The sequence below is a fragment of the Cupressus sempervirens genome, chromosome 4 (genome assembly GCF_028749045.1).
Source record: "Cupressus sempervirens isolate cs-2001-9-10 chromosome 4, ASM2874904v1, whole genome shotgun sequence".
Lineage (NCBI taxonomy): Eukaryota > Viridiplantae > Streptophyta > Pinopsida > Cupressales > Cupressaceae > Cupressus > Cupressus sempervirens.
The window spans coordinates 762,441,765-762,457,458 of NC_143121.1; the positions used below are offsets into that span (position 1 = coordinate 762,441,765).

Genomic DNA, 15,694 nt, shown 5'->3' on the forward strand with positions numbered 1-15,694 from the left:
CTTTATTTTCTAAAGGATTTAGGTGTCTACAATTTCTAGTTTTAATATATTTTATTTTTGATACTTGAGGAATCTATATTAAAGTTGCAAGCACCTGAAGAGTGGGAAAGACATAGATACTTATGAAGTTCAAGGATTTATTCTTGAGGTGGGGTGGATCATATTTTAGGGATTTCAGGGATGGAAAATATTGGATGATTCTTTCCATTGTATATCAAATTATTTTAAGAACTTACAATCAAATTGTATGCATCTAGGAGATTTTTTCCCCAAGTGGTTGGGTCATAGCAATTATATTAGAATTGAAAATCTTCCAAAAAATACAATTTTCATTTTCGATGGAGGTTGCTTTGTCATCAAAATTCTTTGTTAGGTCATGTAAAATCTTGCATCAAAGTTTATAATAGCCTCTTGTAGATCTCTTTTGATTGTGATAGTATAGGAGTGAGAATCAAACTTTATTTTCATTAAATATATTAAATAATTCATCACCTAAGTGATCTCAAGTAACAATATAGTTTAGACATAGGGACTTGTACCAATCAATAGTATTTCCTTTCAATGATTTTGTAAGGAAATTTTGAGTGACATTCTTCTTGATCACATGGACTGTACATACATATGCAATGATATTTTTTTAGTGGTCTACTATGGTTATTTCCTTTGAGACATCAAATGAAATTAGGATACCAATGGAATAAGAAGGTTTTTGTCATTCTATGTTATGAAATGTTGGGAAAATAATGTCTCGGCCTTGTATTTAAATAATATTATAATTTATAGTAAGTTTTATGTTTGAGTGTGGATTGATCCAAAGAAATTGTAAGGAAGCAAAGGTGTGTGGAATCGCTTCCTACACTAATCTTTGAGAGGACGATTATGCAAATTCAACTAACTATTTCAAAGATCTCAAGAAATGCATAATAACATAATCAAAATAACAATGAACACATAACACAGTGATTACCATGGGGAAACCCTTCCGGGAGAAAAACCCCACCCTCCAAAACCCGCACAATGTATTATCAAACCAAGATGATTACAATACACTTGCAATGCAAGTTCTTACAGGATTGCATCACGACAACTTGAACTCAGAGAGACTCCTTCTAGCACTAGCCTTGCAAATTGAACTCAAATACACAAACACCTCCCCAAGCCCTCCTTTTATAGTGATTTTACAACCTGGAAACCACTTGTGGTTTTACAAAACCATAGGCAAAACTACCATGCTACATGTTACCCATTTTTGTCATTTACATTTCAAATATAAAAAAACAACCAGGTTAAAATAGTAATCCCGTCCACAATTTTGTCTCTTAGTTTAGACCCCCATAAAAGTCATAAAAAAAGCTATGCTCTAAAAATGGCCCTCCTATATTCTACTATGGACAGGGCACCTTTTGGTATTTTATACACTCTTTTCCGAGATATAAAAAAGTGGAAAACTTTCACAAACAAATTCTAGAATTTTCCAGAAAAAGATTGCAAGGTTGAGACACATGTTCTCAACAGAAATTCCAAAAGCTACAAACTGGATAGATAAGCATGTCAATCATTTTTTTTGTAAGAATGTGTCTAGATTTGAAGATATTAAAAATTATGTTTTTGAGGTTCCTTAAAAAAATTTGAAGCCAAATTTGAAGGCATTAGAAGCTTCTAAATGGGCCAAAATTTTCTACAACTTGTGTATTAGATTATTATCTTGTGATGCAGGAGCATCTTTGGTGTAAGGGAAACCTTACATCACCCAAAAATATTTTTGTTTTGTCTTTCAACAAGGGCTATCTCAGTTCAGAGTTACTCTTTTCTCAAGGCTTACTATTTTTAATAAGTTGGTTGTGTGAGCTCAAGGATTTTTGATTTCATCCATAGAGGTTCATTTTAGATATATCCTCCTTCCATTAAAGTCTCATTGAAATATCAAGTGTACTATGAAATTATTGAAAATGATTGGTATTCACAATGGGTTATAAAAACCTTGAACTTAGATTTGAAGGGTTTAAAGTCTCCAAAGAGTGGTGAGACTACAATGGTCTACCAAAGACCATAGTTTCAGATTGAGACACCAAGTTTGTTGGTTACTTTTGGTACACATTTTGGAAGAGCTTAAAAATAGATTTGAAATTCATCTCATTACATCATCCATAGACTAATGGACACACAAATGTGATGAATAGGAGCTTGGGATTTTGTTTTGCAATGTTTGGTTAGAGATAAACTAAAGGGATGGGATTTTATTTTACATGGGTAGAATTTGCATGCAATATTTCTATCAATAGGAGCATTGGTAAATAACCATTCTAGATAGTGTATGGAAGTACTCTCATATATTATTCCAATTTAAGGAATTTGGAAAAAGGGGAGACAAGTAGTGTTGAAGATGAAGACTTTTCATAACACAAACATCCATGATTAGTTTAGGAATCACATTACCAAAATGAATACACACTACAAGGTTAAGGTAGATGAGAAAAAGAGACATAAGGAATTACAGATTGGAGATGAAGTCATGGCTTATTTGAGGAAGGAGATATTTCTAGTGGGAACATATAACAAGTTGAAGATGAAGAAGTTTGGACCATGCAAGATACTATAGAAGCACGATTTAGAAAATGACTATGAAGTAGAGTTTCCCAATGATCTTAATATGTTTAACATTTTAGATCTGACAAAGTATCATGAAGGAGATGTTGAAGATAAAGTCACAAAATTATAGTGGAATATTGTAGAAACTACTTCAATAATAAAAGAGATTGAAAGAATCTTAGATAGTCATGTTGGCAGAAGCACAAGAAATGGGACCTATGAAGAATATCTAGTCAAATGAAAAGGAAGACTTGTTGAAGATTCATCATGGTTGACAAGGAAGGAGGTTAATGATCTGGATTTTCCTCAGGACATCTGAGATGTGAGAGGGCCACTTTCCAAATTACCCTAGGTGTTTGATACAGGAGCATCTTGCGTGGAAGGGCAATCTTTCATCACCAAAACTATATTTTTTTGTCTTTCAATAAGGGTTATCTCAGTCAGAGTTTCCAGAGGCTTATTATTTTTTAAAGGTGATTGTGTGAGCTTAGAATGTTCTAATTTTGTTCCTAAAGGCTCATTATAGATCTATTATCTTATCAGTAAAGTTTTGTGCCAATATCAAGTGTATTTGTGAAGCTATTGAAAAATTTTGGTATTAGCAATGGGTTGTAAAAACTTTGAACTTAGTTTTGAAGTCTTTAGAGGCTCCAAAAAGGGAGTCAAACCCCGATTAACTAGAGCTTGCCCAATTGTAGATTAGATTGTTCCATTTCCAAAAGGGGTAATAATATTCAATCAGAGCAACGACTGATGAGTTATGGTCTCTAGAAGTTGTGGCATCTAAAAATGTTGAACATTAAATTCCTTCAAAATTTATTTTGAGTTTGGAAAGTTATTGGGGCCTAGTGTAATGTAATAAAATATGAAAAAATAATAATAATAATTTAGGGTTTATTGGCCTCAAGGTCTAGGGTTAAATTTGTAGAACATTCTTGGGCAGTAGAAAATTGCCTCTATGAAGAAGGCTCATATTGTTGTCTAGGAAAATTATGGGATGATGGTGTTGGCTCTAGCTTATAGAATTTTGTAAGGAAAATTCCCATATAGCTTTGCATGTAATTTTTTTGAATTTTGTAATTCCATAGTTCTGGAGATAATAAGAAGCCAAATTTTTGTTCTTGAAACTTGTTATTTCTCTATTTCTATGATGTGTTTTTTTATTAAGGGAAGTAACCTTCATCATCTTGATAGAGCATGTCACTATTTTTTGGTGCTTTAAATGATTCATCAATCACACACTCATTTCATAAGTTGTGGCCTTCAGGAATTGCTTCTCCTAAACTAGGAAATATAAAAAATATTACAGACATAAATGACATGGGATATTCATTGAAGAGGCAATACAATACCATGTGCATTCATATTTGAGGCTTTTAAATGGGCAAAAAATGAGGGATATTTATTGCCTAAATAGAGGGAAAGGGGGTTTATCGGTGACCAATTAGGGGGAAAAAAGGGAGTTTGGGGCAATATCTCTTAACAAAAGAAGGATACATTAATTTTTCATGAATGCACATGATATGATTCAAGCTCACTAACTGAAACCCCCATGAGAGATGAGCTCTATAAGAGAGTTAAATGTGTTGGTATGTGTTTGACACACTATAGGGCATATTTAATTTGGGATAAGATCAGTGCCACTTTTAAGGTGGTTTGGCACATGGTTTTGTAATACCATTAGCCACTTTCATGTTTTATATCTCCTATATGTTACATGTGTGAGATAAAGGTTGACAGTAAAATTTTGATAAACATTAAGTTGTCTTTGGATCTTTATTTGATGATTATTCTATAAGAAGCTTTCTCTATAGTTATTATTCTAATGTTGACATTTTAATAATATATTGGGTAGCTTTTGAAGTGTGGATTTTCTCATCTTGAAAGAGTTTCTCCATTCAAATTATTGTACTGTAGTAGGAAGTCAAGTTGTGTTTACTTTTGTTAAATTTTTGCAACTATTTGTGTTGATAGGTTCTATAAATATTGTGGCATATAGAGATAGAAGACTTGACTCTATATTATCCACAATAGAATATAGTTATAGAAAGGATGAATAGTACACTAGTGGAGAACGCTAGGAATATGATTAGTGGTGCTAGTGTAGGAATAAAATGGGGCTAAAGTTCTTGCCAAGTTACTTATCACTTGATTGATAGGTCTCCTACATTAACTCCCATTAATAAAACACTTATGAAAGGATGGTTGGGTCATGATCCTTAATTGGGAGATTTTAGAGTTTTTGGTTATGAGGCATATGCCAAAAGAGAAGAAAGAAAAGTTGAAGAAAAAAGACGTGAAATGCATCTTCATCGAATATAGTTATGGTGTAAAATGATAGAAGCTTTGGGACTTTGTTGCATAGAACATGATACATTGTACAAGTAATATTTTTAGAGAAACTAACCCTCCTATTACATTATAGTCTAAACAAACCAAAATATAAGATATCTTTCAACTTCCCCCCATGATGAATAGAGTTAAATTGAGATCCCTGGATAGGAAATAAGTTGAAGTGTGCATATCTAGCTCTGAATCTTTAGAAGAGGAGGAAAACCCTCCAAATAAATATGTTCAAACGTCTACTAGGCATAGACAACCACCTAAAAGGTATTCACTTGATCATTGGAGATGTAGATTTACTTTTAATAATAACATGGATGAACTTAAATTTATAGAAGATGCATCAATTATGAATGATGTAAAATCCTAAAAATGTTATACATGAAGAAATGGTGGTTTTGAAAGAGAATGAAACATGAGATCTTGTAACATTTCCTTAAGGACAAATTTTTTTAGTTGCAAATGGATGTTTTGAGAAAAAGATTGGTCCATATGGAAGTATCGACAAGTAAGAAAGAAAGGTTGGTTGAGAAAGGTTGCTTTAGGTTAAGGGTGTGAGTATGGTGAGATATCTTCTCATGTAAGAAATATAATATCCATTATATTTTTCCTTTTCTACTTATAATTTAGAAGTTGAGAAAATGGATTTGAATTTTATTTTCCTTTATCATGATTTGGATGAGGATGTTTATATATGACACAAATAGAGCACTATATATTTGAAGGTAAAAGTTATTTGGTTTTTAAATTGAACAAGTATTTGGATAACATCAAAATTAGTCCTAGGATGGGACACCAAAAATTTAATGCGTATGGGTTGAGTTTGTTAAAGTTAAAGGATTATTGTAGATGAAATAATATTGCTTGTGATTTCTATATTTTTCAAATACAACAATCTTTCTCCATTTATATTGAGAATAAGCCTATGAAGAGATATGTCCCTTCAAGGGACATGTCTATTCATTAGTTTTATATATATATATATATATATATATATATATATATATATATATATATATATATATATATATATATATATATATATATATATATATATATATATATATATATATATATAAACACATTATATATCATATATAATTATTCATAGGTTTATTGACTAAAGCTATAAAACATTAACACAATTTGGAGTTTGAACTTCTAAATTAGGTTGTCGTGTTTATTATAATTTTGACATTGATTATTTTCTATACGTTGCAATATATGTTCATGATATTTTATTCATTAGTAGAGGGAAATATATGATGTTAGATCTAAAATCTCATCTTGTTGCTAAATTTTAAAATGAAATGTCATGTTGTAGCTAAACACATTCTTGGCATGAAAATTGGAAGGATGGAGTGAACAAGAATTTATGGTTGGGCTTGAATTAGTATGTGAGCCATGTTTTATAGAGGTGTAACATGCAAGCTTCTAGACTAGAATGTGTTATTTTTATTGTTGAAAACAATTTGTCTCTTTTTAGCTTACTACATCCCCTTAAAAGATAGGAGACACATCATGAGTTGCATAAGTTCCTAGAGTGTAACTAGAAGTTTGAACTATGTTGCACAATTTGTACCAAACTAGGCATTGTTGGAGTAGTTGAAGTTATTTCTAAATATATGTCTAATCTTGAGAGAGTTTATTAGGATGCAACTAAAAGAGTATTCAGATATTCAATGTAAACCTTAGAGTATTCTTTGTATTATCATTTTAATTTGATAGGAGACTATATTTCCCTTAAAATTCATGATTATGTGTATTCAAACTGGGTAGGTCATATTGATGGCAAAAGATCTACCGATGCTTGTGTATTTACTTTATTTGGGGGTTTCATATTTTGGGGGGTGGGTGGGATATTTGCCAAACAATTAATATACTTCCCTTGCTAAACTATAGGGGGGTTTGTTCACTATGGAAGATGAGAATCTACTCATGCTTGTAAAGAAGTTGTTTGGATTAAGAGACTATGTTTAAATGTTGATAAAACAAAAAAACATGGACAATTTATTGTGACAGTTAGAGTGCAATTTGACTGGCTAAGAACCTGAATTTTTTATAGTAGGATTGGAAGAACATTGTTGTTTGGTATCATATTATCCAAACATATGGTCAAGGATGATAAGGTGAGTCTAGTTAAGGTGGAGACTTATATGAATATTGTTGAATTGTTAACTAAGGATGTAAGCACAAAGAAGTTCAAATAGTGTTCTCAATCTACGAGCTCTTGTAAGGTGTTTAACAAGCAGAAGAGTGTTAGGAAAATAGTGTCTCAACCTTGCATTTAAATAAGGTTACTATTCATGGTAAGTTTTACATTTAAGCATGAATTGGTTCAAGAGTTTCCCCAAATCATATCTAGATTCAAAGATATTAAAGTTTCTATTTTTGAAGTTGTTGAAGAAATTTTTCAGTAACAATTTTAAAGGTATTAAAGGCTCCTTAATAGCTTAAAATCTCATGTTAGCAAAATGGTAAAATTATTTTAAAATAGTTTGATTGACGTAAAAAAAATTGAAAATAGCTATTATAAAATCATTTAAGATTCTCTCATATTAGATAAATAATTTTCAAGATGGAAATTCTCTTATGAAATCATCCTCTCTACAGACCTATTGAGAGGGAAAATCTGCTAGTCATATTAGTCTACAGGCTTCATCTCACATTTTATGGCTTGAACTAGTTGGGTGTAGGCTTCTTCCCATGCAGATTTCAACTGTGGAGACCACAAATCAGGCACAGCCTCCTCTATTGTCCTCAGCAGAGCATATTTAGTCACCTGCAAACACAAACATGGATCTAACGCCTTTAGCTCTTAAAAATATATTACTGGCGTCCGAACTTTTGAAAAAGGGGCTAAATTTAGGGTTTTCACTCACGTCAAAATGTTCATCAACTACTCCAGATTTCAAATGGACTGAACCCAATTCTTTCAGAGTTGATTCCGGCACTCTGATGGATCCACTCTCTGCAAGCTGTACGGCAGATTCGCATGTCTGCAAGTAAGATTTGTATTTGTTATGACTCGAATCACACAAACGTCATGAATGAAATGTTTATTTCAAAAGAAAACAGAGGAAATTAAAAAATTAGGGGAGACCATTGTGAAGACGGAGAGGGCATGAGCTTTGAGCTGTGAATTTTTCTCCAGCGGAACATCAGAATCTTGCAGAAAAGAGAAGAGGCGTTTTGCTGATGGAGCAATCTCAAATATTCTGCAACAAGTAACAAATTAGAAAGGAAAATCTAAGACAGAAAGACACAGTTTTCATGTAAATTCCTTTTATGTATCCTCACCTCAGAAAGAAAGCAAACCCTAGTTCGCTTGCATTCTTTTTCATGGCTTTCCATGACTTTTTCACCAGAACGCCTTGCTCATCGGAGAAGGCCAGTATTTCAAGATCGGCGGCAGTGCCGTATCTTCTAGCTGAGAGGGGAAAAAAATGTGAATCTATTAAAAATTCAAAAATAAAATCTTTTAATTATCTTTTCCTAACAATCGATTAGGATATGATATAATATAAAAACAGTATCACATAAATTCTAAATTTACAGATAAATTTGAATGTTTCTAAATGTTCATCAGATGATTATAAGATCTTGTAACATTATGAAAGGCTTGTAATTTACCATTCAGTTTCTTAAATTTATAATTAGAATGAGTTGAAAAACCATTAATATGAAGAGTTTTTTGTTTAACTGTTTATAAACAATTTTTACATAATAAATATTTCTAATTTTTACTCTAGATGAAAAAAGAGTCAAATCTCAACTTTTAATCTTCTTATATTTCTCCCTCAATTTTTAAGTGATCAAGATGGTCAACATACTCACGAGACAAGGCTTTGTATGAATAGAGTTGCACTGGCTAAGATTTTTTGGGAAATTGTAAGCTGAGAGGTCCTATGAATTTTGTAATGTGTTTCACTTTAGAAGTTTCAGCTCCTAAGTTTAAGGGAAAAAATTCTAAAATTTATTTTATGATAATTTGTTCCTTTCCCACCCCAATGGGACTCCTATAACGAAGAAAAAGATTCTAATTAACTCTTTAGCCTCAAAAAAATTGTTATAAGACCTCATGAACCTTAAAAATAGACCTATAGCCCCTTTCATAGACCCCTGCCTTATAATCTTAAATTTATAAAGAAATTATACAATAAAAATATCAACCCTTAATTCTCAATGAAAGAAGAGTTAAATCTGCCAATAGTGGCATGTTGTGATGGTTAAGTTGTTAAGTTGTTATCCTTGCCATCAAGATGGTCAAAGTGTTTACCACTCTTTTTAAAAAAAGAGTTAAATCTTCAGAAAGATTTATATACAATCTAGAAACTTTGAATAATAAAAATCTACCATTATCAATCAACAAAACCCCTACTCTAGATAACATAGACTTTTAAAAAAACTCCTTCAACCCCTAAAATTCAAATTCATTGTAACCAACATACCCAACATAAAGATACTCAACAAATCGTAGTACATTTCTTGCATTCTCTCGAAAATTTACCCTTGATTCCCCAAATCTGAAAAAAAATGAATCAAAATCATTAGGAAATTAAATTTAAAGAGAGCACAACTTACATTTGCTAAGGCGGTGTGCTTTTGGCCTGAACAATTTACTTTCTTCGAATATCTCCGTTTGAATCCGTGACAGGCCCAAATTTTTCCCGTTCTGATTGTTGATGTACATGGAACTTACAAGCACAGCTTTGTGCGTTGCCAATGGTCCAGTCGGCCTACTTCTTGAGTTCAAAGTTCCATCTGCCATTGCTGTTATGAAACAAAGCTTGACAAAAACCATTAGAAAAGAAAATATAAGAATACATCAAATGCTCTCTAATTCACCCAAAATTCAACAACATACCAGACCCAAATCCAGCTGCTTTTGATATTGTGAAAACCCTTGCAGAAGACATGGCGGCCATTGCTGAATATGATGAAAACTTCAATCCGCACTAAACTGACTTCTACTGTGACAATAATTTTTCTGTGAGACAGATGCGTTGTGATTAAAATTCAATGGAGTACCTATGTTGAAATAGAAAGATTGATTGACAATAAAAATAAAAGAAAGAGTTCTTTTATACTACATAATTATATATAAAACTACCATGAATCGACGGGGTTTGACTGTCCTTCCACTAGTTTGAGGAGCCATTTTCAATCGTCAGAATATTTTATCTCTAATTTATCCATTCTTCTGGACGTAAGCCATGAGACTTATGCTTGCGTGGGAGGATGCAATTTTAAACGATTTATCTGTAACAATCCCTATTTTTTTATTTCATTTATGAACTAGAATGAAGTTACGCTTATTTTATTTAAGTATATTCTTTTTTAAATAATTTTTTTTGGCACCATTGATCTTATTTTAGCACTAAATTTATGTATGGAGCAGTTATTTGTCCCTTCCAATGCATTTAAGGGCATTCAACGCAGAAGCAGTAAACTTAAATACCATGGTCTGCCCGCTGGAATCTAATGTCATGTGCTCCTATTCAAAACCATTCTTGGTACATGTTATTCGTTGAGTTACGCAATCTTCCGAGGGTGTGGTCGAGTCAATCCATTGCAATACGTTTCTAACGTGCTAGATATTAAACATTTAATTATACAACTTTCAAATTGTAGAAATTTTGTGATATTATATTGTCATGTTTAAATTATCCACTCTTTATTCCCACTAAACTCTTTGAACCCTTTTCAAAAAGTTTTTTTTTTTTTGGGCAACCCTTTTCAAAAAAGTTATGAATGATACTTATATAGAAATCGTGAGTCCTATAAATTATTTCAATTGAGCACAAAGAGATGCAAGACTTGATGCCTGAAAAAATGTGTTGTCAACTATTGTGTATGTGTATCTCCCAAACTGAATGTTGTATAGGTGGATTGATTAATCGTGATACAATACACACTATTGATTAAGCCTAGTAGTAAACTAGAAACCAAATTATACCTTTGTGGTGATGAAAAGCTTCTATAAATTGAATAGGAATTGATAAATTAACTTGCAAAACATGTGTTCCCAAATGGCAAAGTGATATTAAACAACTATGGTGAAGTATAGTGAACCTATAAGATAATTGGTAGTGACTAGAATGTAAATGAAAACTTGCAAACAAAAACACAAAGTAGAAGTGTGTGTGTGTGTGTGTGTGTGTGTGTGTGTGTGAGAGAGAGAGAGAGAGAGAGAAAGTGAGCTTCAGCCCAAAAGCATTTATCTAGTTGAGCACTACTTAGCATGCTCTCAACTTTGTCCATTAATATATGGTTATTTTTTCTACTACCAAATTTTGTTGGTAAGTGCAAGGTGTAGTATTCGACCTAAAAATTCATGCATTATCATATCTTCATACTTTATCTTACAATCTTGTTGGTTTTCTACCAATGTCATAAATTCCTTAAAATTAGTGAAAACTTCAAATTTTGAATGAATAAATTTTAGTATATCTTTAGGGAATGTCAATGGAGGAAACATAATATTGAGATATGTTCAAAGAGTTAACATCCACTAGACCATATATATTTGAATGAATAATCTCTAAAGGTTTTTTATCCTCATTGACTCCTTTATAAAACGAAGGTCTATTTTGTTTACCAAACACATAATGCTCACAAAAAACAATTATTAATAGAATAATTAGAAATCTTCCAAAATAGTTTCCTATCTAGAATGTTTGTAAGACGTTTTTCACTAATGTGACTCAATCCATGGTGCTACAACATAGTTGGGCCTTTTCAATCCTAGTTGAAAAAGCATAATTGCAAAGTGAAAACATGTAGCTTAAACAAAGTCCATGTCCAAAAGCCCTTAGCAATAACCATTGAACTCCCCTTACTAATATTTCATTTACCCAAAATCTTCGTTAAGGTGTTATTATCAAGAAAAACTTGTCCTCCATCATATCCTTTATATTTGAAAATGTGATTTCTATGAGCCATATGGTAGGAAGCAGCCAAGTTAAAAAACCAAGCATCACTACTAAAAAAGTTAGCTAAAGTAAAGATAGCATTGAAATTAGTGTCGTTGGCGACATATTTGTTAAAGTAAAACATTAATTTAATTACATTTATTAAATTACCTTTACTCCCTTATTAAGATTTCACTTTATGCACTTTGCATTTTTATTTAACAATTAATTAGTAATTATTAAATGGCATTTACCTTTTAGGGTTTCCCTTTTAGGTTTTTGATCTCCTTCTATAAGGATTGATCTTTTGTAATTATCTCATATTCTTTTTCATTCTGATAATACATTTGTATATTTTCAAAGCAAAGCCCTTGTCTCTTCTTTGTTTTTTCTTCTCTGTGATAGGTTCTTGCATGCAAGTATTCTTCGAGCTTTGTGGATTTTTATTTCTCAAATCCTTCATGATATCAGAGTTGGATCTATTGTAGCTTGTTTAGTATTTGGAGAAAAAGAAAAATGAGGGTTTGACAGAATAGATATAGTATTTTCTATGAAAATAGGGGTGTCTCTAATTTTCAGAGCATTTGATACCAAACAAACCTCACGGTTGGATTCAGAAGGCGTCAAAACCCCTATTTTAATATAAAGTTTGTTGATTTTGGACAACGTTGACCTGAGAGACAAAAACAAATTCATACCAGGGTTGTACGACCTCTGGCACGCAAAACAAGAAAAAGAAAAAGAAAAATTGGAAAGGGTGTTTAAAAAAAGTGCATGTGATGCAAAAATTTGCCACACTACTTCTGAAGTGGAGTGGCCACTGCCTAGCAACCCATGCTCCACCTGTGCTCCTCCCATGCCTAGCCTCTACCAACAAAGCTGCTACTCTACCACCTATGCTCATCCACCGCTCAACTCCAACTTAGTCATTGATTTTTGTCACCAGTCCTCTCAACCCTACTCCACCCACTCATGGTCACTTGGGGGCCAAGGGCCTTTGTTTTAAGCCCCCAAAAAAAATTTAAAGGGCTTTAGCATACTAGGGGTGTTTTTTTGATTCAAAAGAAGTGTTGAAAAGCTGATTCAGAGACGGAGACAATGGTGTAGGTATTTTTTGAATTTTTTTCTAGTTTGGTACCTATTTTTTGTGCTTGAAGTCCGTTGATGTCTTCCATCTTTCAGGGGCATAACTTATTCATTATAGTTTTGTTTTTTGATCTAGAAAAAGTCCCAAAAAGCTCTTCTCGAGCACTTTCCAAATTCTCTATCACTTCACTAATATTTTATACCAAGTATTTGTGATTTACATCTGAAATTTTTTTGCTCTTTTCTCAAATACACATTCCTTCTGTAAGCTAGGGTTCAATTTTTTGCATTGTGGGGGATGTTTTTATATTACTTTATGTTATAATATCAACATATCAGGAAATTTCAAAAACCCCTTCTAAAACAATGGTTGAGACCTCTTCTTGTCTAGTACTTCTATACCCACACAACTATCATACATGGAAATCCCATATGCATTGGCTTCTTCATTTAAAGGGTTCGTGGTCTTGTCTAGATACATGCAACCAGTTTTTCAGAGTTAATACCATACTTTGCAGCATAGGAATAAGATGGATGAAGCCATGGGTTTGATTTCTTTGAGTGTTTCAGACAACTTTATAGTTTCATCTTTATAAGTGTTCCACTCCTCAAGAAATGTGGGACAAGTTTGATGACTTGTTTGGCACCATCAATGAGTTCAAAGCACTTCAGATTTAGGTAGAGATTACCTCTATTATACACCATGCTTTCCCCTTTATTGAGGGCTTTCTTATGAGATTCAAACAGTAGAGGACTTTGTTACAAGGATGTAGGAAAGAGAAGACAGATAAGGAGTGCATCTACCTAATTCTCTCCAAGCTTTAAGGAAACTTTCAAATTTTCTCTTCTACCTTCCATTCCACTATGGATACCTTGCGTCCCAAATTTGTTATGCCCTCTTTTGAGGTCTTTTGTGATTGCTTGACTAGAAAGCAGTTCAAGCTTACCCAATTGGATACTATCACTAGATCAAAGACATGAGCATTAGTTTCTCAGACATCTACAGGGAAGCCAAAGCAGAAACTGAAGCACAAGTCAGATTCAACAGGCAATAAGAGTTCCTCCAAGCCTACTCCTAAATCAAATGTTCAAAAACCCTTTGAGAAGGGTAAATCTTCTAAGTCTATTGAGTCTTGCTCCGAGACTAAGAAGTACACAAGTAATCCTTGTAGTTTTTGTGGCAAGGAAGGACATCAAGTTTCTAGGTGTTGGAAATGTCTTGAGGCTTTAGAGGAGGTCATGCAACAGCACAGTATTGCTTCTTCACAACTACCACCTCCTCTTTCAAGGAAAGGACATGCTCCTTTTGCACAAGCATTGTCTTTTATAGCTACTTGGATTCTTGATTTCAAAGCTTCACATCATATGACACACTGATCTGATTTAGTTACCTCACTTGCTCAAAGTGTTACTACACAAATTGCAGTCGATGATTCTACACAGCTTTTAGTCACAAGTTCATAAACTATCTCTTGAGAAGGTGGTTCATTACAGGATGTTCTCTTGTTTCTTGTCATTTTTATGATCCTCATGTCTGTTTTTCAGATTTGTCATACAGGTTATGGAAAGATAGTTGAGTTCTCACCACATGAGGTGGTTATTTGAGACCTCTATGATCCTAACTTGGTTGTTGCTACTGGGAGGATTGATCTGCAGTCTCACTTATATCAATTTGATGGCTTTGAGAGCTATGATTCTACAAGTGTTTCCCTTATTTCTCATGTAGACACAATGAGAAAAGTTTGGCATGAGTGTTTTGGCCATGTCAACGACAGATATCTATAGCAGATGAGTACATAGGAGCTAGTGACTAGGCTACCTCAGATCTCTTGTACTAATAGTGTGTGTCAAGGTTGTGCACTTGAAAAATATCACAAAGATCTATTAATGGTAGGTAGATCCACACATGCTAAGGCACCATTGGAGTTGATACACAGTGATCTTATGCCATTTCCCACTCCATCCTTTTCAAGTGCTCAATATGTGCTCACCTTCACAGATGACTTCTCTAGATGCACATGGGTGTACTTTTTAAAGTACAAGTCTAATGTCTTTAATTCATTTTGAATCTTTAAGGCATTTGTGGAGAAGCAATCTTGTCTTTCTATCAGGTGTATATGCACTAACAATGGGGGGAATATGTGAATCGGTCTTTCAAATATTTTTCCACTGAGCATGGTTTACAACATCAGTTCATAGTTTCCCATACCCCTCAACAGAATGAGGTTGCAAAGAGAAAGAAGAAGACGTTACGGGAGATGGCCAATTGTATGATTCAATCTTGAGCTATGAGTTCTTCATTTTTGGCTAAAGCTATCAATTGTGCCAACAATATTCAGAATCAGATTGTAGTGCCTGCCCCTAGTTTATATTCAGTTATTATTTCTGAACTCTTTTAGGCCAGTTTATGTTTATGGTTGATGATTAGTAGCTTTATTTTCCAGATTATTGGATATTGTTTTCATACTCAACTAATTTTATGATGAGACTACTTTGGTACTAGTTACTTCATGTATGCATGATTATACCTTGATGATAATTATTTATAGTGATTTCAATTATTTGATGATGTTAGTTAGATGGATTATTTGTACGTGTTCTATATGGATACTTACCCCATACTACATGTGTATGGTGTGCATGTATTTTTTCTTCTGTATGATGTTTCTGATGTGGTTAAGGAAGGGAGTCATAGTCACCTACTAATTAGGATCTACATGATGTACCTCTTCTTGCCATTTCCCGTTTAGTTTAGAATATAT

The 15,694-nt window shown here is 33.0% G+C and overlaps 1 protein-coding gene across 3 annotated transcripts in view; it reads right to left on the reverse strand.

The window, feature by feature from the left end:
- HB1 (hemoglobin 1) overlaps positions 1-10,469 on the reverse strand; it is a 130,788-nt gene extending 120,319 nt beyond the window's left edge. Inside the window, exons 1-7 of one of the 3 annotated variants that reach the window (XM_089826789.1) lie at positions 10,046-10,469; positions 9,800-9,922; positions 9,517-9,705; positions 8,233-8,362; positions 8,036-8,150; positions 7,815-7,931; positions 7,463-7,714 (exon numbers count right to left, since the gene is read on the reverse strand). In XM_089826789.1, the coding sequence (XP_089682915.1) occupies positions 7,577-7,714; positions 7,815-7,931; positions 8,036-8,150; positions 8,233-8,362; positions 9,517-9,705; positions 9,800-9,860 (750 nt within the window). In that variant the 5' untranslated portion in view covers positions 9,861-9,922; positions 10,046-10,469 and the 3' untranslated portion in view covers positions 7,463-7,576. Of the gene's footprint in view, positions 1-7,462; positions 7,715-7,814; positions 7,932-8,035; positions 8,151-8,232; positions 8,363-9,516; positions 9,706-9,799; positions 9,999-10,045 lie in introns of those variants that run through there. The other 2 variants (XR_016364101.1, XM_089826788.1) reach the window with 2 other exon arrangements.
- Between the last annotated feature and the right edge of the window lie 5,225 nt (positions 10,470-15,694).